Below are 22,019 nucleotides of genomic sequence, written 5' to 3' on the forward strand. Positions count from 1 at the left end.
CATCCAGATGTTTTTTGGCACAAAGTTTAAGGGAAAGGTTGAGAAGGTCCCTTTGAAGATTCAAGTTTGCCCTCCCATGGCTGTGTATATGGGGCAGAATGGAGCCCAGGTACACACCATCTTGTACAGCAACTCCTCCTGTGCATCCTTAGCAGAAGCAAGAAGTTGCATAAAATAAAATGAGAACCCAAATCCTCCACACAGGAGTTAGATGAAGAGCATTAGGACTCCCCAGGGAGCACCTAAGCCCCACTGTGGGAGGGGATTAAAAGGAGGGGCGTAAAAAAGGATGCTGATACTTCAGTGGCTTGGCAGGCTCTGATGTCACAATTCTCAGCACCACACACAAACAAAAATGGCATTTTCACTTACAAGCCCTCTTGCATAGAAGTTCTCAGGGCAAGGAAAAACAAAGCTAAAAATCCACCCATAACTGTATGTCCTGTTTTTGGCCTGTACAGAGTTAATTTTTATGCACCAGCCATGAGGTTTGGGTGTGTCTGGGCTGTTCTGTACCACCCCACCTCATTGCTTCCAGGCAAAAACGAGGAACTACTGGACTTCAAGAAAAAATGGCTTTTGGTCCAGGAAAGCATGTCAGCTGGAGGATCTGCCTTTAATTGGTTTTTGGTTCTGGGCTTTGGGCTTGGGGAACACTTTTGCTTGTACATCATCTTCTGTCTCTCTGTACATTTTTGTTATTAGCATTGTTGCTGTTACTGTCTGTTTTCTTGTCTCATTGCTGTTTCCAGTAATTTGTTCTTATCTCAACCTATAATCTCTGACTTTTTTCTCCCATGAGGGAAGCTGGTGGGGGAAGTGGCTGCATGGTTTTCCTTTTAGTGGGAGTGCCATTCCTAAGCAGTGATATTAAGAAATTCTGATCCCAACTAAGAAAAACAGGTAAATGAAAGTAATGAAGGTAATGATTTAGAAACACTCCTGGAAGGAAGAAAATGTTTCTATATTTCTCTTTTTTTAAAGCAAAGAATTACATGAAGGAAATGACTGGAGACCACCTAGAATACTGCTACTTTGTAGCTGGAAACAGAATCACAGAAGTTCCATTCAGAGTTTTGTAAAACTACAGTGCAAATATAAACCAAATTGCTACTTATAAGAAGACAATGTAACGACTAAAAAGCAGGTTGAACACCAGCAAATATGTTCTTGGTATTCAAGAAAAAAAAAAAAAATTGAAAATTGAAAATCTAGTGTATCCCTCACACAGATACCAGAAGAAGAGGAAATCATGATAATCAAGCACCAAGTTCCTGATAATGATTATGATAAACAGCTGATTTATTATCAGCTCCAGGTTATTGTTTTTTAAGGATACATACAGCTTTCATCAATTACATAGCTGAAGGCCTGGTGACCCACGATTCTATTTACAACAGGGTCATTATAAAAATTACACCACTATTTTCTGGTAGAAGTTATTCACACCATGGAATTTTTCATTAAGTCATAACAAAAAAACCCAAAAGAACCAAGCAGAGTTTTTAAAATATTTACTTTTTCAAACAAAAGCATTTACTGAGAAGTTTATAGTCCTCTTTCTTACCATTTCACAGGCAATGCTTTTTGCACTGAGGTAAAGAAAGTTCTTGTATATATGACTTTACTATTCCAACATGAATTTACTTAAATCCTGTTCCCAGGAAAAGAAAAAACTTCTAAGGCATCAACAAAAGCTAGCCTAAACCTATCAAAATTATTGTAGAAATTACTTCGATTTGCATCCAGGATTTGCAAAATAAGTCAGCTCCACAAGAGCTGGAGTGTTTTCTGTTCCCTTACAGCAAACACATAAAGAACAGCTCTCAGAAAAATTTGGGGGAAATGGTGTTTCATTTTTAGCTCAGAGAAAGAGAAGGTGAAGGGATGGACTACCAAAACCTCACTTTCAGATTTCTGCCAGAGCAGCCACACAATCTGTCTTTCATTGATTCTAATAGGTTTGGGATCAAGGCCTCACAGAGAGGAGAAAACCCAAGGGCCCAGTTACATTGAACCTAAATTAGGTACAGTAGAGACAATTAAAACTCTCCCATTGCTAGCTGCTTTAACATTGATTTAATCTTCAGTGGCTTTGTATGCAAAAGACTCAAAATAGATGGTATGTAATTAGCCTTTCCATCACTTCCAGCTCATTGCAGCAACTGAGGAGCACCTCCTCAGCTCCCAAAAACACCCATGGGGGGCATGCCTTGAGTGACCCTGGCACTACTTCAAGCTACAGACAAAAAACACTCACTTGAATGAAAAAAGGCACAGGAAAGCCCATGCAGGGTTGGAAGAGCTGTCTGCTCACAGCATTTCTGAAACTGGGGTGGGCTGGGGGCTCCATGTTACCAGCCATGGCTCTAGGAACAGGTGGGGATCTCTACACAGAGAGAAGGAGCCCATCTGGTTCCAGGGACCCACCGCAACCCAAAACCAGGGTGTAGGGCAGGGAGCCCAGGGGCTGAGCAGGATGGCAGCTGGCTGGGCCAGCCTGAAATGGTACCCAAGGATGGATGGTTCCAATACCTGCCATGTGCCTGAGCACCCTCCTGGGCCAGCACACCAGTAACAAGCAGTATACATCCACCAAGTGATCATGCATTGATTTACAGCCAAGCCAAGTGAAAACAGCAACAGTAAAAAAGGATTACTTTTTCTCCAACCAAATACAGACACAGGGTTGCAACTTTCACACACATTTAATGGTAACCTTCTTCTGTGCACACAAGCAAACCACGGATCTGGGGCTTTCTCAGTTGTAGGAAAACAGTATTTTGCATTGCATTTAACATGCCAGAGCAATGAGCTCAATACCCTGCCCAACCTGTCATGCAGACTAGTACTGTTTCTCCTTTCTAACTTCTCCTCTTGTTTCTCCTCCCCTTTTTGCGTTTGGTAATGAGTGGTGTGTCTGTACTTGCCTAGTTTTGGAAAATCATTTCTTTTAAGTCTCACAGCGGGTAGCAACGGCTAGAGAGACCACAGGAAGAACCTAGGCTTTTCCACCACCACATTGTCTCACCACACAGTTGTCACCTAGCCCTGGCTTATGTACAGGCACTGCAACATGATGGAAAATTCCCGGGCTTTTTATACCATGCCAGAGCTCTCCACAACTCCCAATGACAGGGGAGCGGTGCTGACAGCAAGTGAGCAGCCAAAATTCCCCCAGGCATGGACACAATTATACTAGTGTTAAAGACTCCTGATTACAGCCTGTCTTCAGGATTGCCACCAATATCCAAAGCAAAACTCACAGAAAAAAATGCTTTCAAGAAGCAAGCAGCCTCTGCAATTCCTTACTTGTATTATTTTGTTGTTTTATGTTTAGAGGAAGTACAGGTCTTGGTTAAGAACTGAAGCACTGCCCTCTTGAAGCCCTATCTAGAGACAGCATAATGAAACAAGACCATGCCAAAAATGCTAGTGAGAATTGGAAAGCAAATACACATTTGTGGAGTACAGCACATACTGTAAAAGCTAGGAGGGACAAGCTGGGTCACTGCATCCAGGCACCACAACTCAGACAAGATATAAAAACTACTTCAGAAAAATGTAAGAGCATTATTAGCAATATATGCATAAATTGCTAATGAGATGCATTCCTTGGCAGAAGGATTACAGATCTCTCAGAGTTTCCTTGTATTTTCTGTTGAGCTTTAGTCTGGGGCAAGTCTAAGATGGAGGCAAATAATTCTGTCTTCTCAACCTCCCATCTCAGACCAAAAGCTATTTCCTCTTGATCAGTATGTAAGAACTCCTCCTCTGCTTCTACATAATGGATCTCACACTCCTCATTCAAATTTACTGGACTTTAGAAGCACCTCTAGGGAAAGCATGTACAAAGAAGAGCAAGCATATTATGGCCCACATCAATCTCTTAGAAGGAAAACCATCAACTGATATAAAAATATTTGAAAAGAGAAGACTCCAAGCAGAATTTCTTTTGATGTTTGTTTACATGTATGCATGCCAGTGCTTGGCATTTCATTATACTAGTAAGTGTATCTGACCACCTTAATGTGCACAGGGAATTGCAGATGCCTGTTAAAAAACAATCCATCCAGCTCATTATTAGCTAGTTCACTGGCAGTTGGAACAGAAGGTGAACCTTCCAAAAAAGTTTATTACAGCCTCCTTCAGCCTTACAGAATGCTTATTTTGAGGCATGCAAGTTGACAGGGATCAATCCTTACTCCTCGAACAGGTTTTACAAGTAGTGCTGAGCTCCAAGCAGCCACAAGTAGAGCATTTGCTGTATATCAGGCAGCTTGCATGTGCTTCATGTATATAAACACAGACAGTCCTTATTCAAAAGAAGGTAACTGTGATATATATCTCCAGACACACTGAAGAAAGGCCACTATCCAACTCCTGAGGTCATTCAGCACTTTGCTCACAATGACAGCCAAAGGTTGCAACCAGCCAGTCATACCACCTTGAGCAGACAGAACCAGCCCCAGCTGGAAAGCCACAGGGTTGTGAAAGTGTCATACTCTGCTGGAGCTGGTAAACCCAGATGAGAAGTGTCAATTAGCAGAGGTACTGTCTATGGCTATAGACACAAAATTAATTGCACTGCACTGGCTAGGTCATTCAAGCATGGGAACATTGAACTATCTACCAGCTGCAGCAGATCAAAACTAAATTAACTGAATGACCACAACCCCCACTCTTGCAGGCACCCCTTTCATCTTATGCAATAGAAACTACTTTGAGCACTGGTATCTCACAATATCACATAGAGGTGGAAAATTACTGTTGAAATAAAGGGAGCCCAAATCCACAACAGAAATTAAACACAATTGGCCCTGAGGTCCATCTCACATTTTTGACCACAGAATCACTCCTTCCTACAAAAATGGGAAGCTTGTATTTCTTGGTGCTGTTTTTGACAATCTGCCTAAACTGGAATAAATGTAAAAGCAAGGTATCAGTTGACTGTGTGTGTAGGCAGGTTAGAAATTTTGTTTTAAATATATGCTTAGATGATGTACAGCACAATAAAACTGACTGAGGCCTGGAGAATTTACTGAATACTTTACTGGGCTGCCCCCAGGAACAAGGAAGACAGTAGTACACAGTAGGGTGATATATTATGAATGCATCCTTTTCACAAGATCTCTAGTGATTTTGCCCACAATTTCTTACTTCTAAGTGAGTTATCACAAGCCATTGATTCCTTACAAAGTTAACAAGCAATAAGACAAGTTAACCTGGTGCTATTATGAGGCAATAATGTTGCCATCAGTGCATGCAACCACTGTATTTTGTTCATTTTTCCCTCAGGCACAATATAAAGAAGGCTGATCACATTTTTCAGCCACTATTCCACAATTAGACTGTATGTAAAATGCATAAACAGCAAAAGCATGCTGCAATTCAATTCTCTATTAATCTGGATGATGAAATAAAGAGACATCCATTAAGACATTAGCTTTTTAAAGACATAAATTAGAAAGAAACCAAGACTATCATCATACTCAAATCTGAAGCTCAGCTCTCTTTTGACACATCAGTGTATGCCAATATAGACATTTAAATATGTATGCTTGATAGAAGAGGTCAAACAATCATCAAGATTTTCGTAAACCCATTACAAAAACAAATCACTGCCAGTTGCACTGTCAAGGCACATGAAAAGCTTTTTTATGTTTCCCCTCTCAATCCTTCCCTGCTGTCTATGGTATGCTATTCTCTGCACAGCAAATAAAACCATGTAACTACACCTATAGAGACTCTGAAGCAGTCAAAGTATAAAACAGCTGCTTGTTTTAGATCTGTGTAGGACTTTAATTCTGGTCCTCCAGCAATGGAGCAAGAACATTACACAATATTGAGTTTCCACAAATCCACCTTAATAAGCAGAGAGTACAGTGGCATTCACAAACACTGTCAGGTTCTAGGTGTGATGGCATTATTCCTGTTGCAAACACACACAGATACACACACAAAGCTCATCACCTGAGCAGCAATATGGAGCACACAGCCTCTCATTTGCAGACAGCTGAGCAGCTCTCTTGAAAGGCACTGGCATTTCATGTAACACCCGAAAAGCCAGGACACAGTCACACCATGCTCTCAGGCATGACATTTTACAGATGCAACACACAAAAATACACCTTCCAGTTTTGTCTTTGCAGCTGCATATTGCACTGAAAGGAAACCATGTGCTTAATTGATGCACACTAACCTGCACCAACTGATCCCAGGCTCCAGCCCCTTTCCTTCAGAGGGGTGGGCAAGGGGAGCCATTATGCACCCAAGGCATCCCTTAATGAACACACTTCCTATTTGCTTCAAACACGCCAGTTGTCCAGAAGCTTCCTCGTAAGCTCCCCATCAACTCTCCCAAATCCCAGTGCCTCTTAAATTATCTACAATGCATTCACAACAATACTAGCAAATCATAATTTGGAGAAAATTAATGGTTAGAGAAATTAGCTCACAGTGAGTTTCAATTTTCTGTTTATATTCCCCAAATACACAAAAACATAAAAGGATTTAAGGTAGTAAGTAATCAGGTTTTCAGAGAGAGAAAAAAGCCAACATAAAAGCTGTGTTTCTATGCCTGCTGTGTTGAACATCATTATTCATGTACCAAAGCAGAAGTTTCTGCCGAACTTTAATGTTCATTGCCAAAGATGTAGCACAAATTATGCCTTTCTAGCACTTTTGCAAGCTGTCTTTGATTTCAGACCCACAAAACCATAATTGCAAGAAAAGCTATATTGTACGTTAAAGAAAAATATTTAAACTAAAATTCTGCTTTGACATTACAACACATTCCATTTCATAAATATATTTAAATTACATTACAATAGGCTTGAAGAAGATAATGACGTTACAGTGATAACAGCACAATGAAAGTCATCTACAAGTGCCAAGAGATTCATAAGGAAACAGTCTCAACACAAAGTCCCACTTCCGTGATAGAGACAATGACAGTCGTTTATATCAGAATACAAAAAGGTACAAATGACTACCTACCTCTTGGGACAGGAAGGGAATGACTTGTGCACATATAGCATTCAGCCTCTTGACAATTTCTGCCTGCAAGTCACAAGAAAAAAAAGAAGTTCAATTACATAATTGCGACTGTCCCCCATTAACCCTAAAGAGACATTTGTTTGGTTTTTTTTTTTCAACTCTGGCCATCCTCTGGCCCAGAGATGTTCTCACATAACAAAATTATTTGCACATGGATTCAAATGTACTTAGGAAGCTAGTAATTTCTGGATAAAATGTTTTCCTTTAAAAAACACTATTTAGAACTGATACAAAGAGTAGCTAATTTTGATTCCACAGTCACAGGAATTTAAAGAACAGAATCTTCAGGAGATGTAACAAAAAAAGATAAACAAAATTCTGTGTATCAAACTGAACTCTCTCCTACAAGGCAAAAGGAAGGATCTCTTCAAATAATAGCAATGCCATTGTAAGCAAAGGAAACAACTACACCATTACTTGTAACAGTGCATATCATCAGAACATTAGCATTGAAATATATATTATATATATTATACAATCTTACTGATAATCCTTCTACCATATATTTCAGAAAGGAATACTGCAGTCTTGTAACACCTTCTGCTGTTATCTATTCTCCTGGTTAGTAGTAGCTACTTTCATGTGGTACCTGTAAACATAGACTAGTAATACCCCATGTTTTATTTTCATACCAGAGATCAATTCTTATTCTCTATATTTAATCTGAAAATATCAATAGAAACAGAGGAGATCTGTTTAGATAACACAAGAATTACAGCTCCAGAAGCAGAATATTCAAAGCCACACAGACTTTCTTATCATAAATCATAATTTTCTTACAATAAATTCTAACCAGGAGCAGTTCCTCATTTTACAATTGGACAGAATGCTTTTCCTCTTGCAAAGCCTCAAATCATGTGACGAAGACATACTAACATGCAATTTAGCATTCCCTCTTCTAAAAGCAAACCTTCCAGCCTTTTAGCTACACTGTCTTTTAAACAGTAAACACTTGGAAAAGAATCTATAGATTGGAAAAGCTCACAAGGAGCAGTAAAAAGTCAGATGTTCATACAAAATAAATGTGGGTTCAAGGAATATTACAGTTAGAGAGCTATGTAACCAGCAGATATGGTTTGCAAGAGGTAAGAGCACATGTGAAACTAACTCTGCCCCCTTGTGCATACTGTGTGATACAGACGAGTTAATACATGCTATTTTGGAATACTTCTTCCTTTCTCTGAAATCCATCTAGATTTCCTTATGCTATTTATACAGCAATTTCTGGGTTAAACTACCCACGTATCTCCCCACTGGTCTTCACTGTTCGTGCAAGTCCTCGTCTTGTTAAATTTCTGCATTTTCATAATTTTTTTGTATTTGTCTACTACATCTTTTCTTTCAGCTTACAGGACACTTTATAGCATGTTCTGTTCAAACAAAAATCTAAATTATCCACAAATTTAAAATGCACTTATAATATCAGATATCCCACAAGGCAAAACTTAAATATTCCTTTAAACAGACAGAACTCACTACAGTAGTTGACAAGGAATTTTATTAACTGCTTGTTACACTGAGGAGCACAGGGAGCGACAAGCTGTGTGCACCTAAGCTTCAGCCAGAAAGGCTGCACAATCCAATACAGCATTATTTGATTAAGGAAATGTAGACTGTAATACAAGGCACAGCTGTAAAGTACCTGTTCTTAGTGGTTCAAGCACCATTAATCTAGTCAGTTCCAAATTTTGGGTTCCAGCCACACTGCTATTTTTTTTTTTGCAGAAATCTCCCAAGTGCCCTAAAGCCAGAGAGAAAACTACACACTCTATTTTCCACATGAGCAGAAAATTCCCAAGTGCCCCTGTCTTGGAGTAAGCTGAAGCCACCCTGACCTGCTGTTTAAAACACATATGTGCCTTCATAGAAAAACAGGCAGATCATGCTTTCTTCTGCTGCAAAACAACTCCTCCCCATCTTTAAAATGCCTGTCACAACCTTCCCTTGCAAAGCTCCATGGGGGTGGCCTTTGAAAAACCACTCTTCTACCTCAGCTACATTAGCTGGATGCCTTTACTGCACTGCTGAGGAGCTAAGAGCAAAACCAGCTCCAGTGCCATGCAGGAGCTCAGCCTCTTATTTTAAAAAGTCTGCAGATTCATAGACTTTAAGGCCAGAAGGGACTGTTACAATTGTCTTATCTGACCTCCTGGGTAACACAAGCTGTAAAACTTCACTGGCTCCCCCATCAAACCTGGAAATTACCGTTCAGCTAGAAAATAGCTTAGTCAACAAAAATAATTGTATTCACTTTAAGACATTTCTTCTCAATTAAGGTACTCAACCATAGATATTTCAAGTTGTTTCAGTTATGATGCTTTTCTTTTTATCACTTCTCATCCCCCTCCCCACCAGAAGTATGTCTCTCTTCTACCACTCTTCTGGCCAAAATGTGGCTGAAATGTATTTGTATATTTGCTCAGTATTTATACAAAAATTCACCCCTGGCAGATTCTGAACCTGGGAAATGTTCAGCTAAAACCAGTTTTCTAAAAAGCTGTAAGTAACTGAAAACAGGTGGCTGAATATAAACAGTTACACAACTGTAATAAATCTCTTGATATCAATCCCACTGAAGTGCAGAACGAGTCCTTTCATGCTGTATGCAGGGGAGTGAGCTGATGGAGACAGCATCCAGCTCAGCCTATGGAGAAGAAAAAAAGCTAAAACAGCTTCAAGCGATGTTGAAACATTCCTCAGCAGCATTTCTCTGCTAGGTCGGTCACAACAAAGCCAAAAAGCCCACGCTATGCCAAAGTGTTTGCATTTTTTTCCTTATTAAAACAGTCATCACCTTCCCTAACTAAGAGCATCCCCACTTGCATGACTGTGCACACAGTTACCTTTTATCATCCTCCAAACTCTGGCAGCAAGGAAACAGCCCAGCTGAGCAGCAGCAGACTGCAGAGACACAGCATGACTGAGGCACGGACTGCCTATCTTTGGAGACCACATGCAGTCTGAAGGCATGAAGGAAAACACTCTGTACATGCACAAATGATAGCAAGGTACGCGTTCTGTACCAGGAAGAGTCTCACTCAGACATTTTCACACGGTAAATATGAAGTACACTCCGTCTCAATACTGCAACTGTTTCGACAATTAACTGCAGGAGATAATGCCACAGCAGCAGGCTTGATTGTCTTCCAAAAAACATACAAGAGAAAGGAGGTAGCTGCCAGAAGCTAGTTGAGTGGGTTTCTTGAGAGGCTGCCCTGAAGCTTGAAGGTGTAGGTACTGAAGACATAGATTAGCATCTCAGTAGTCCTATTCCTACTATCCCTGGAGGAAGCCTGGAAACACATTCTTCTAAGCTGCAAACTCTGACACAAGGTAAAGCACAACTCCACATTTCTACTCACACACTTTTTAAAAACTCTACATTTGAACAACATTTTAAGATTTCTTTTTTCTGTTAGGCATCAGGTCAATGGGTTTTTCATGATCAGTGTAACTGCCAGGAGAAGGAAAAAGTATGATTTCATACAACCAGGCATCCAATTCCTCTCATGGAAAGTCAAAGTTGCCTCGGAAACATGGCTGCTTCCGCAGCCATCCAATTTTACCTCTTTTGTCCCACAGGACCAGGCTTTAGAGAGGCTTCATTTATTTACAGGCCCTTCCACTGGGCTTCAGTTATCAGCCAGAAAGGCTGTGGACACACACACTTCTAATGGCCTGTGTTTTGAAACCAAGTCTAATCTGATGGCACAGTGCCCAAACTCCTTTTCCAGCATAGCCATTAAAGGATGTAGGTTATTGCTGTTGTCACCATTGATATTTGTCATTGTAATGTAATTAGGGCCCTAAAATGATGCATTACAGCCCTTGGCACAGCTTCTATTAAAATCTTTTCTTCTGCTCACTGAACTGCGACCTGCTTTCTGATGAATAACAGACAGACAGCTTTAGGGTGAGGAACAGATTCATCAAAGTAGTATTTTCCAGCTCTGGAAATAAAATAAATAAATAAATGAGTGACAGGGCAACCTAAAAAGAAAAACATGAGGGGGGGGTGAGGGGGAAGGAAAGCAAACAGCATACTTGAATTTCATCTGACCACTTGAAATTCTGATTGCATCTAATGACTCTTTCTTAGGACAATATATTCTCAGCCTGTGAATCACATGGTTAATCAGGGCTCTAATCTGCTATCCATCAGCCTATGCCAGCACTGTAAATTCCAATTACATTTATAGGTTATGTGGGTCATGCATTCCTGAACAACTATATTCACGGATATCCCACGTAAACTGGCACGTTTTCTGAAATGCTGTTGTTAGTGTTACTGAATGTTATAATACTATTCAAAGCTTTATGAAAGCTCCTGATAAACAACTGCTAAATTATTGCCTGTGGATACAGCATGATGCTCTGAAATAGCATTAATGGCCCAATAAAAGGGTGACTGTTCATGCCAAAATATAAAAAAGATAGCTTTTGCTGCCACAGTTTGTCAAATCTGTTAACAAACACCGACACTTCTATTACTCCTTTCCCTGAACACAGAAGATGCTTGGTTTTGCATAAAAACACAGCAGCATGGAACCAGAAAAGATGAAGGAAAGGCAGAAAGGAAAGGCTTGGGCTTGAATTGCCTTTTTGCTTATGTAATGCAAGCTTGTATTGTTAGCTTCCTTTGGGAGACACCCACAAGACACTGTTTTCAAAATTTTGATCTCTTTTCATAGCCACTTATGCGACATCATTTTAAAAAAGACAAAGATTAAATATTTATTAACTACAATGTTAATGTTTTTCTTGTTTTCAGCGTACAAAGAAATTATAATAAAATCACTGTGCCAGAATCCGTTCCCAGTAAAGTTATGAGGACTCATTTCAGTCAACAGTCCCCTCGGAATTGCTGCAGGGATTCAACTCAAGAGCAAAATGCACCCAAAAAGTTGACACCTTAAGTTCACAACTGCCTACAAAGAGTTCTGAAAAAATGTTCAAAGTCTGTAGACAAGACTGTACCTTAGGCCACACGTGGTGACCCAGTCTATGAAGGGGGCTCAGTAAAGCTGGTCCTTGGAGCACAACCATGGCTCCACAGCTATCAGTTGTAGGAAAAGAGGAGCATATGATGGACCATTAGTCTCCTAAATCCCTTTCAGGATGGAAACACAGTGGTTTAATTCAATTTACCCTTGCCACACACAGCTAAAATAGGACATAAGCACTCTGTTAAATATGTTCAAGTGCCTTAATTAGCATTTGAGCATATGTCCAAATTCTTAGCGCTGATTGAGATTAAAAAAGAAGAAAGAGTCATACAAACTCCAGATATTAAAGTATTCAGAAATGTTTTAACAAATAGGGAGTTCAGAAAAAATTTGCTGCACAAAAATACCTATTTGCACTCCCTTTATCCTGGGGAAAAAAAAAAAAAAAAAAACATAAATTATTCTTTGGAAAAAAGAAAATTAGGATTTTATTTATAGAACATAAACTTTGGGAAAATATTTCCACTATATTTCACGAAGTTCCATGGTTATTACAATTATAAAAAATTGCCGGTAAAGAATTACCACTGGAGGCTCTAGGTTTGTCAGTGGAATGGAAACAAAACTACTATATATGTATTGTTGAAATAAACCAGAATAATAAAACATTATTGGGAAACCCATTTCAGCAGCCAGTAGGAAGAAGAATATATGCAATTACGCTTTCAGAAAAATAATCTGCAACAACTGTTATTTCAGGTTTAATTTGTTCTACACAATGCAGCCTTTGCCAAAAAGATCAATCTAGTTTATTAAGTGCTTACCAAGAACACATGCACACACCCTAAACAAGCATTTCACAAATTAGTGAGAACAAAAAAAACATTATTACACTGTATGAAACATATCATGATTCTGAATAAAGCAAGCAAAAAAGCTAATCTTAGTATTTCACAGAAAATTAACTCTTCATTCATAAAGAAGAATGTGTTTTGTTTTAATCACAGACTTTTGTCTGGAAGTGCTTACTCCAGTTCTACAGAACTGGAGGAAATACTACAAGGCTTGAATATGTAATTTCTCTTCAGCCCTGAAGGAATGGTGTTTGGAAACCAAGACACAAAGAGCCAAGCCTTATAGTAAAAAAAAGCAGAGGGAAAAGACCTTCTTATCTTTCGTGGTCAGCAGGATACTAAACAAAAAAGATCCTCTTCACTAAGCCGATTGCTGATGCTTAGGAGATATAGTTTGAGCAATGCACATATAAGCTGCATGTAACCACCACCACTAGACAGCCAAATAACCATAGGTACCATTCTCCACCTCACTTTTCTAGCAACCTTTTAGACAAACATCCCAGATAAGCTCATAAAGTGATGCAACTTTCCCTCTGCAAGTTAATTTAGTGTTTTATAAGTTAATTTAGCTGCCTATTTTGCAAAAAATACTGCAAACAGCAGCATAAGCAGTAAACTGGAGTGGCAGATTTCTCTAAATCAATTTGCTAATGTACATACTACTCTGTGGGCTGGTGAAGTGAATTGATAAGACAGCTTTTATTTAATGTCTCAAGAATCACATGGAGCTGAACTGAGCATGAAAGCATAAGTCCTGAATCATTCATGATTAGAACAATAAAAAGCAAGTCAAGTTGGGTGACATATAAACATGCATCAAGGCTGTCACCTGATGAAGTCAATGGGTTTTTGTTAATATCAAGTTACATCAGAAAGTAGGGGAATAGAAATGCCCAGCCTGGAGATTACCAAAGTTCTTCAATTGCTCAGGCAGCCACAAAGCTGCATCCTGCCCTGCCCTGACATATGTACCTGCAGAGCATCCAGAAAAAACGCTGCAAGTGGAACTTAAAATGACAAAGACTGGCTTCAATTTCCCTTCCTCAAAGGCAGCAGGAAACACTTGCTGAAAAATCAGACAGAAATGAGTAAAAGGACACTGCCACAGGAAATGCTGTTTCCGTCAGCACAGCTTTGAAGTCCTCTTTAAGGTGCTATGCCTTCACCTACAAGCAATCCTCAGCATTTCACAGCAATATCTTTTTTGTGAAATATGTCCTCATTACATAGGGATGAGAAGTTTCCATCACTCTCTACCAATTTTTAAACTGTGACTTCACAGCTTAAAAAAATACAGAAAAAAAAAAAAAAATGTTTTGAGCTTATAGACCTATGGCAGCTTCAGCTCTAAGTCAGTATTTTGCATCTGTCCCCTAGCTGCAATTAGGTCAGAATTTCACATTTTAATCTTTCCCATAACAGCTGAAAGACAGCAGCACATGCACAATCCCCTACTACTCAATTTGTGCCCTTCACACACTCTGCCAAAGAGTCTGACCACAGTTCTGCACCTGCTGGAAATGGCACAAGCCAGTCTGAGCCTGTCCTTGCAGCTATATGCACACATTGGTCTTAGACTCTGGTTTTAATTTAGCTGGGGGAAAAAAAAGTCTCCTATGTCTTTATTTACAACACGGGTTTTTTATACTTTGTCTCACAGGGGCGACAGGAAAACTAGAACAAAATCAGAAAGGAGTTAGAAAGGAATGCTGCAGATCAGTAGTTTCCATGTTTTATCATGAAAAATTAAACAAAGAAAAAGAAAACTGAGTGTAAAAATATATTCTCAGTAGGCCTGTGTTTAACTTGAGGTGGTGGCCTTAACTCCTCTGAAAAAATATTAAGGGGGCAAAATTTCACAGAAAAGGTGAAAATATCTAGCATTTTAATCTAAAAGAAACCATGCTTTTAAAATTTACGTATGTATGTTGTGCTTACAAAAGAGAGTTCTGATTTTTAAAAAAAAAAGTTACCATAAAATGAACACTGCAGCAATTTTCCCTCTACAAAACAGAACTGTCAATGTCGACTTCTGACCTCACCAGAACTTCACCGCAAATAGATGTAAAGGAAGACTCAGAAATAGCTATAGGTACCTGTTATCCTTCATCCACTCTCTGTATTGTGGCTGCAATGCTTACCCTGGAGCAGCATGCTTCAAATGTTAATCACTTAGAAGCTGACATGCTACCAGAGTTGAGAACTGAAAAGTTTGTGGGAGATTTCCAGTTACACCTAAAAAGTTAATACTTTACAGTCTTGATACTTGCAGAAAGCACTGCAACTATCAGCAACAGACAATGGTCCACCAAGAAAGAAAATTAAGTTTCTCCAGAAAGTATTATAGGTTTTAATGAACTACATAAAACCAATCAATAAACTGATAAAAGCAGCAATCAGAAGTCACCCATAAAAACAAGAAATACAATGTGACTGCTGAACTTAAGTTTATTTTCTTCCAAACTCATCTGGAAGCCAGGAAATCAGTCCTTCTGCATCAGGAACAAGACTAATATTTCTCTTCCACCTTTGGTTTCTTTTGTTTACCTGCCTCAGCCCTGCAGGTTATGAAAGATGGAGCCCACAGTTTGTCTGATTCATTGATAGTCACACTCTATGTGTTTGCTTCCAGAAAAGAAAACACGAGGAATGAACACTGATCTATTTGGTGGATTTGTTAATTCTGTTTACAAGAATTCCCAGAGTGCTTGGACACTTTGCTGGATATTACCTTCACTCATTAACCTCTTCCTCCTACTCAGCAATTTCACGATACATCACAAACAGCAATCAGTTCAAGAAATAAAAAGTATTTATTTAAAGGAAACAATATTTTAACTCATTTCCCATACCATGAAAAATGAGCAATACTCAGATGCAATTTCTGCAGATTGACTCAACAGATTTTAGCATTTGTGACAAAAGACAAAAATATTGCCCCTTTTTAAGCCAATACAGAACATCACAGCTTTAACATCCCTGAAAAACAGTGCAGTGGATTCTGTGGCAATGATATTACCAAGTTTCAATTTTGAATCCTTACAAAGACAGAAATCCAAATAAGACCTGTTATTCTCTCACATTTTAAACCAAGTTAAGTATGATACCTGCTAATTCTTTCTCAAGATAAATGATTCATACTTTATCAAATCCCAGTTGCTGGAATAGAGTGATCATTGGGGAAGCAGAGTACATTTAAAACACCTTTCTCCCTTCCTGATCTAAAGCAGTCTTTGTTTGTTAAATCAACACACTACAAGTGAAAGTTTACTAAAATACTAAAAGCGTATAAGTAGGACACATTTTCTTTTACTCCAAATTTAAATGTAAGTTTCAGCTTCAGGTTTGGCTCATGATTTCCTCATGCTCGAGATGGCAATGCCATAGACCTACAGAAGCACCAGCTGAAAACTTCCAGTACTCTGTGGGTAAGGGCAGCTAATCACTAGGAGCTTACACCACGGATGACACAGTCAGTGAGGATCCCAATTCCCTTTCTCTGGAGCATGTTGCCCTGAGAGTACAAGGGACAGTGTCAGGAGCTGGGGAGCTGAGCAGAATCCCCAGCAAGACTGGACATCCCACACTTCACACATCTCTGCCACCACTCAGATGATACTGATTCCTAGTTGTATTTTTTAAGTAAAAGACTTGCTGCAGCAACCAGCTCAACAGGAGGGGATTCTTGATGCAGCAGAATACTGCTTTCTGAAAAGGAATAACAAAAAAAAGACTGAAGTTCCAAATCCTATCGAGAAGAAAATATTGGTACGAATTGTCACTGCTCATAATTTCCATCATTGTTCATCATAACGATCTCTGGTGAAAATAACTGTTCAGATTTCAGCACTTCTACAATTAGGATTGCTTGCTATTTTTCCTTCTAAGTGAAGGACAATGAAAGAATAGGTAATTTAAGCCTTTAACATGTAAATACCTAACAAATGGTAGTTTCATTAGGGAAATACCTCTAAAACCACCAGGTAGTTTACAATTCTCTTTTTAGCCTTCCTAAGAAGACACATTTACAAAGCAAAAGCTAAGACATTTGTAATACATGCATGCTTAATATGTTCACAAAAATTCCCTTGTCCAAGACAGCTGGATACACTAAGTACACATTGATGTTCAATTCACTTGTGTGGCATTCCTCCAGTAAAACTCCTACCAAAACAGAATCTGAGTCAAGCAACCTAATGGCATTTATCTTCAAATTACATAAGCAATATTGAAGTCTTCATCTAAAAGGGATTTCAACATAAAATAATTTTTTTGTAGAAAGGTAACGTTTAAGACAATGCCACAAAAAGCAGAACAGGAGGAATGGAACAAGAACTGCTTTCTGGTTAGGAAATGTAGATTTCATGGAACATTTTCCAGTGTGTAATTCCTGTGGGATCACCCGTTGTGGAGAGCTACTATGAACTGCATTAATTTCAGACAAATGCTTAAGACACACCATATGTTAAGTGTGCTTCTCATGATCCTACACCTACAAACTCTAATAAGAACATCTAGAACATGGAAAACACTTCAAATGTAAGCAAATATAGGGGGTAAATATAGGGCATAAATAACTCTCTAAACAGATCAAAGCAGTTCTCCTTAAACAGGTTCTTATCAAAAGAGGCATCAGTCAGAACAAGACTGCTTCACAAAGCTGCACCAGTTTCACGCCCACGATGTGGGCCAGAAACACGGATTACACACTCACCAACTATGATGTACTAGGCATAGAAGAGGCTCTCCCTGAATCCAGCTACTCTTGCTTGCCCCATCCTTCTATTGACAATATTCTATTTTTGTGAGCATGTGATAAACTAAGCAATGAATTTATCCACATTAAAGCAGACCCCACTTTTAAACAAAACAGTTGTTTTTTTTTTTCAAAAAGAAATGCCATCCCAGACCCAGTTTATCACAAGGCTGATCCAAATGCAGGATCACCCCTTTCATTACCACTGCCATCTTTTGCCTGCTCAAAGTGCACAGAAGACTTCTGTCCTAGAGATACAAAACCTCCAAGATGAGACTTACTCTGAACACTCTCTTGAAAATGAAAGCACAGTTAAGGGAATAGCACATGCAGCAGCATTTCTGTCAAGCTGCTCATCTTATCAGAGATACCAGTAGTTCTCTGGACAAGATAAAGCACCCTGTTTCACTTCCTCCACTACACTGCCACATATTGATATCAATCACATCCTAAACATTTCACCTCTCAGGTTAGTATCATGATTGGTTTAACCAACATTTCAACCAGCCTTTAGAGCCACCTGTTAGATATCTGGTAAATCAAATCACCAATACCCAACTTCACAGTGAATTCAAAATAATAAATAACTATTGCAATTAGTGCAAATTAGTGGCAGACATACAAAGCCACACTGGTCACATGAAGAAATTAAACACTGTGGTCAAAACTGTGAAGAAAAACCCACACTCACAAAACAATGTATGTTTTTTCAGTTATAGCAGACAAATTGAAAGACAGCAAAACTACATTTCCATGCCCTGTTTGTTGTGAATTTAATGGATTTCTGGCTTTTTAACATGGAACAATTCTATAGGCTTGTTAATTTCATATTTAGCTTGCTAGGTCTGTAATCTTGCCACTCTTTTAATCAAATAGGTTTCAGGTGAGCATTTACATGAAAAATTAAAATCCTAACATTTTTACCCACAAAATACACAAAGGTTGGATACATTCTTGTTTATGAGAAACCATGCATAGTTTGTGCATAGTTTTGCACAAACTATGATAATTATTTCTTTTTGTAATAGCAGTTTCCCATGACAATTAGAGACTTAGTTGTGCTATTCTGTCTGCATTAGAAACTTGCCAGAAATACAAGAAAGGTAACCTTAAAATAGCTGAACTACCTACCAGCAGTTTGCAAACCTGCTTATGTAAAATCATCATCTGTTTTCCACAAAAGAAGCAGAAATGCTGGGAGGAGTAGGATGGAAAATAGGTTTGATGACAAGCAGATAGCTCAGACTGCTCTTCCTTTGTGTGAGCTTCAGTGAAGATGAGAGAGTATGTTACAAAATATTATACCTCAACATAAAGTGAAACCAGTTTAAAATTACTGATTTATTTACTGAAATAAGTCAATTTTCACTACTGTAACACACCAAGTGTGGGTGAAAGCAAGGCGAAGAGAAGTGAGAAAACATTTACTTTTTATGTCGCCAACAAGGGATATAGTTACTTTTACCACCACCAGGTTACTTTTACCGCCAGCAGAAGCATAACTTCTGCTCCTGAACACAAAACCAAAGTTGCTTTAAACAAGCTACAGAATAACCCAAGGAGCTGGATAAATACTCAGCACAGCAAAACAGTGACAACTCCGCAGTTATTAGGATCTGAGCAAGGCTGTTCAACAGCAGCTAAAGCACACCTGTGTGTACTTCAGTCGTACTCTTAAATACCATCCACATGCACCAAACACCACTCTATCTTAACTCTGTACCGTAAACAAAGTATTCAAAGTAGACCCCGTTTTTCTGCAGTCTAAAGCAATACAGAATTACTCTCAATATCCACCGCAGAACCTGTGCAGGGCTCATGTGATATGGCTGTAAACCAGACTTACTCCAGCTCTGCTGACTAACCCAGACTGCACACTGAGAGATTTTATTTGGTTACATTCACAGCTGTTCTGCATCCACAGCTGACTCCCTTCTCAGGGAGGGCAGCCACAACAGGTAAAGCTAACTGATGCTTGAATACAGAAATACCTGCTTTACCACCAAAATCCATCTAAATGATTCACCAAAGTGGAAAAGCAGAGCAGTGCTTTAGTGAAGAGAACTGGATATCAAACCTTTCTTTTATATTGTGTTGAAGAGAGTCCTTAGACTAGTACTTCTTCTCAAAAGTTCAACTTGCATTTATGCTCAAATTTACAGCTTCTCTCATGCAGGGTATTCATATACTGAGGAGTGATGATTCAGTCAAAGCTGTGATCCTCAATACTGAATATGAAGCTGGTTTGCCTAATCTTCTGACATCTCACATTATCATTAATTTCCTTCCTTCAACTTCTGCAACAAATAAATCAAGAAAGAGCCTTGAGGAATTCATTGTCCAGTGGGCAGGTAAAAATACAATCATAGTTAAAAAGAGATTGGGAAACTAGCTGAGAGCTACACCAAGATCCTGCCTCAGCCACATTTTGCTTAGTTCCACATAGAGCCACCCAGCACAGAAAAGTGTATCAAACCCCCTATTTTCTCAAACTTCACAATGTAATTGCTTGCATCAGTGAACCAAGATCCCATGGTGCTGCAACCACTGCATGTATAGCTATACATGCATGGTGAAGGTTTGGGCACACAGGTGGCATGAATATTACCACAAAGTAAGAAATTCTGCTTTGGTTTTCCCAAAAAATCCCACCCTGGCAAAAAAGCAGTATTACTGCTTTATTATTACTATTATTACCCCATTGTCCACTTCCAAATGGAGGACAGAGGCAGAGAAGATAAACTACCACAGGCAAACTTCCTCAATACAAACCAAAGCAGTGACTGCATTACCACTGGAAGGTGCATTACTGGAACCTGTTACCTGCAGCTGGGACAGAAGATAGCAGAATTCACATGGGAAACAAAAGGAGGACAAAAACTGTCATGGGAAAGAGCACTCTGCCCCAAGCATACCACCCTATTAGATAAACACAGACACTCCTAAGTGACTCCCATGTAATAGCATCTCACCTCCCATTTCTTAACACACTGCTCTCCAAACAATCCCCTGTGGTAAGGGCAGGGAAACAATATTAGTTCCACTTCCCAGACAGAGATCTGTAGCAGTGAAAGTCACAGACGAAGTCTCCAGAAGATAAGTAATGGGATTTTTAAAAATGTCTTAGCAGAGTAGACATGTAATTCTGCAGAAAATTAGCGAGAGACAAATACTCAAGAGGATTTTCTAGAATACCTAAGTACATGGGGGCTTCTACACTTACTTATAAATATGCAAATATAGCTTTGCATCTTTGCATCCCAAAAAATCCCACAGAACACTACTAGAAAAATCCCAAACTACAGTATTCAGCCTCTAGCCCCCCCACTCAGGAATGACACAGTGATGAAGTCACTAAAAGTTTCCATCTTCAGCACTGAAGCTACCCACTAACCCTACTGAGTCTTTGGCTTAATAATATCAAGTTCTTTGCCATACAGCTCACAACTCAGCCCTGCAAAAACCTTGTCCCTGCAACACCTGCAACTCAGTACTTCCCCAGCCATGTTCCCCAGAGAGCTGAGAATTTCTGTCAGCATTATTCACATATTCACATAAAATACAGCAGCAACACATTAAAAAAAAAAAAAAAAAAGTGGAGATCAGACAGACTTCTGTGTAACAGCTTAGTCGTTAAAGAGTTTAGTCAGACTGATTATACATTACCTATATTCTTTCTTTACTTCTCTTTTCCTGTCCAACAGGTTTCTGCAAAAAGTGGAAACACTCCCAGTTCTTCCCCAGGAAAAGGAAAGTCTCTTTTCCAATCCCTGCTTAGAACTAATGTACATGAAAAAACACCACAGGCTAAACCATGTAAATAGGTTTTGGGCAGAGACTCTAGCCCAGTACAACTCATCCAGCTGGCCAGAGTGTTTCCAGTAGGGACAGCATAGCATGCACCTCTCCTCTTTCAGCTTTACTGGACATTAAGAATCTCACATAAACTAGAGTGTTTTCTGCTGGGCATACCAGTCATTTTCCGGGAAGAGAAGAAACATGGCACTTCCTAATAGATAAAAAAAGAGCTGGACTAAGATTAATGAAGAGTCCTGCCTTCTGCAGCTACTTGTTTAAGAGAAGTCCATACTATGCTTATACTTTAATACAAACATTAGGCACCGCTCTTCGAAAATGATTCTGAAAATACTAAGCCAAGGCAGCATATCCTGACAGCACCAACCTAAGTGACTTCAAGCAATGAGAGATTTGAGACACTCCTGCAACTTCAACATTACCCTATGAATGTGCTAGATTTTTTTGGCACCATGCTGAGTCACATAACTTACAGCACACACATCAAGCATTTGTCTGCCCTTGTTCTGCAGCCCAGTGGTAAAAAAGTGCCCACAGCATTGCTCCCATCTCACTGCAGAGGCAGTCAAAGCAGCTTATCCAAAG

At 39.2% G+C, this 22,019-nt stretch overlaps 1 protein-coding gene across 8 annotated transcripts in view; it reads right to left on the bottom strand.

The window, feature by feature from the left end:
* LOC130265261 (transducin-like enhancer protein 4) overlaps window positions 1-22,019 on the bottom strand; it is a 97,413-nt gene that overhangs the window by 58,874 nt on the left and 16,520 nt on the right. For all 8 annotated transcript variants that reach the window (XM_056514216.1, XM_056514212.1, XM_056514211.1 and 5 more), the window contains one exon: window positions 7,000-7,062. In XM_056514216.1, the coding sequence (XP_056370191.1) occupies window positions 7,000-7,062 (63 nt within the window). The remainder of the gene's footprint in view (window positions 1-6,999; window positions 7,063-22,019) is intronic.

The sequence above is a fragment of the Oenanthe melanoleuca genome, chromosome Z (genome assembly GCF_029582105.1).
Source record: "Oenanthe melanoleuca isolate GR-GAL-2019-014 chromosome Z, OMel1.0, whole genome shotgun sequence".
Classification (NCBI taxonomy): domain Eukaryota; kingdom Metazoa; phylum Chordata; class Aves; order Passeriformes; family Muscicapidae; genus Oenanthe; species Oenanthe melanoleuca.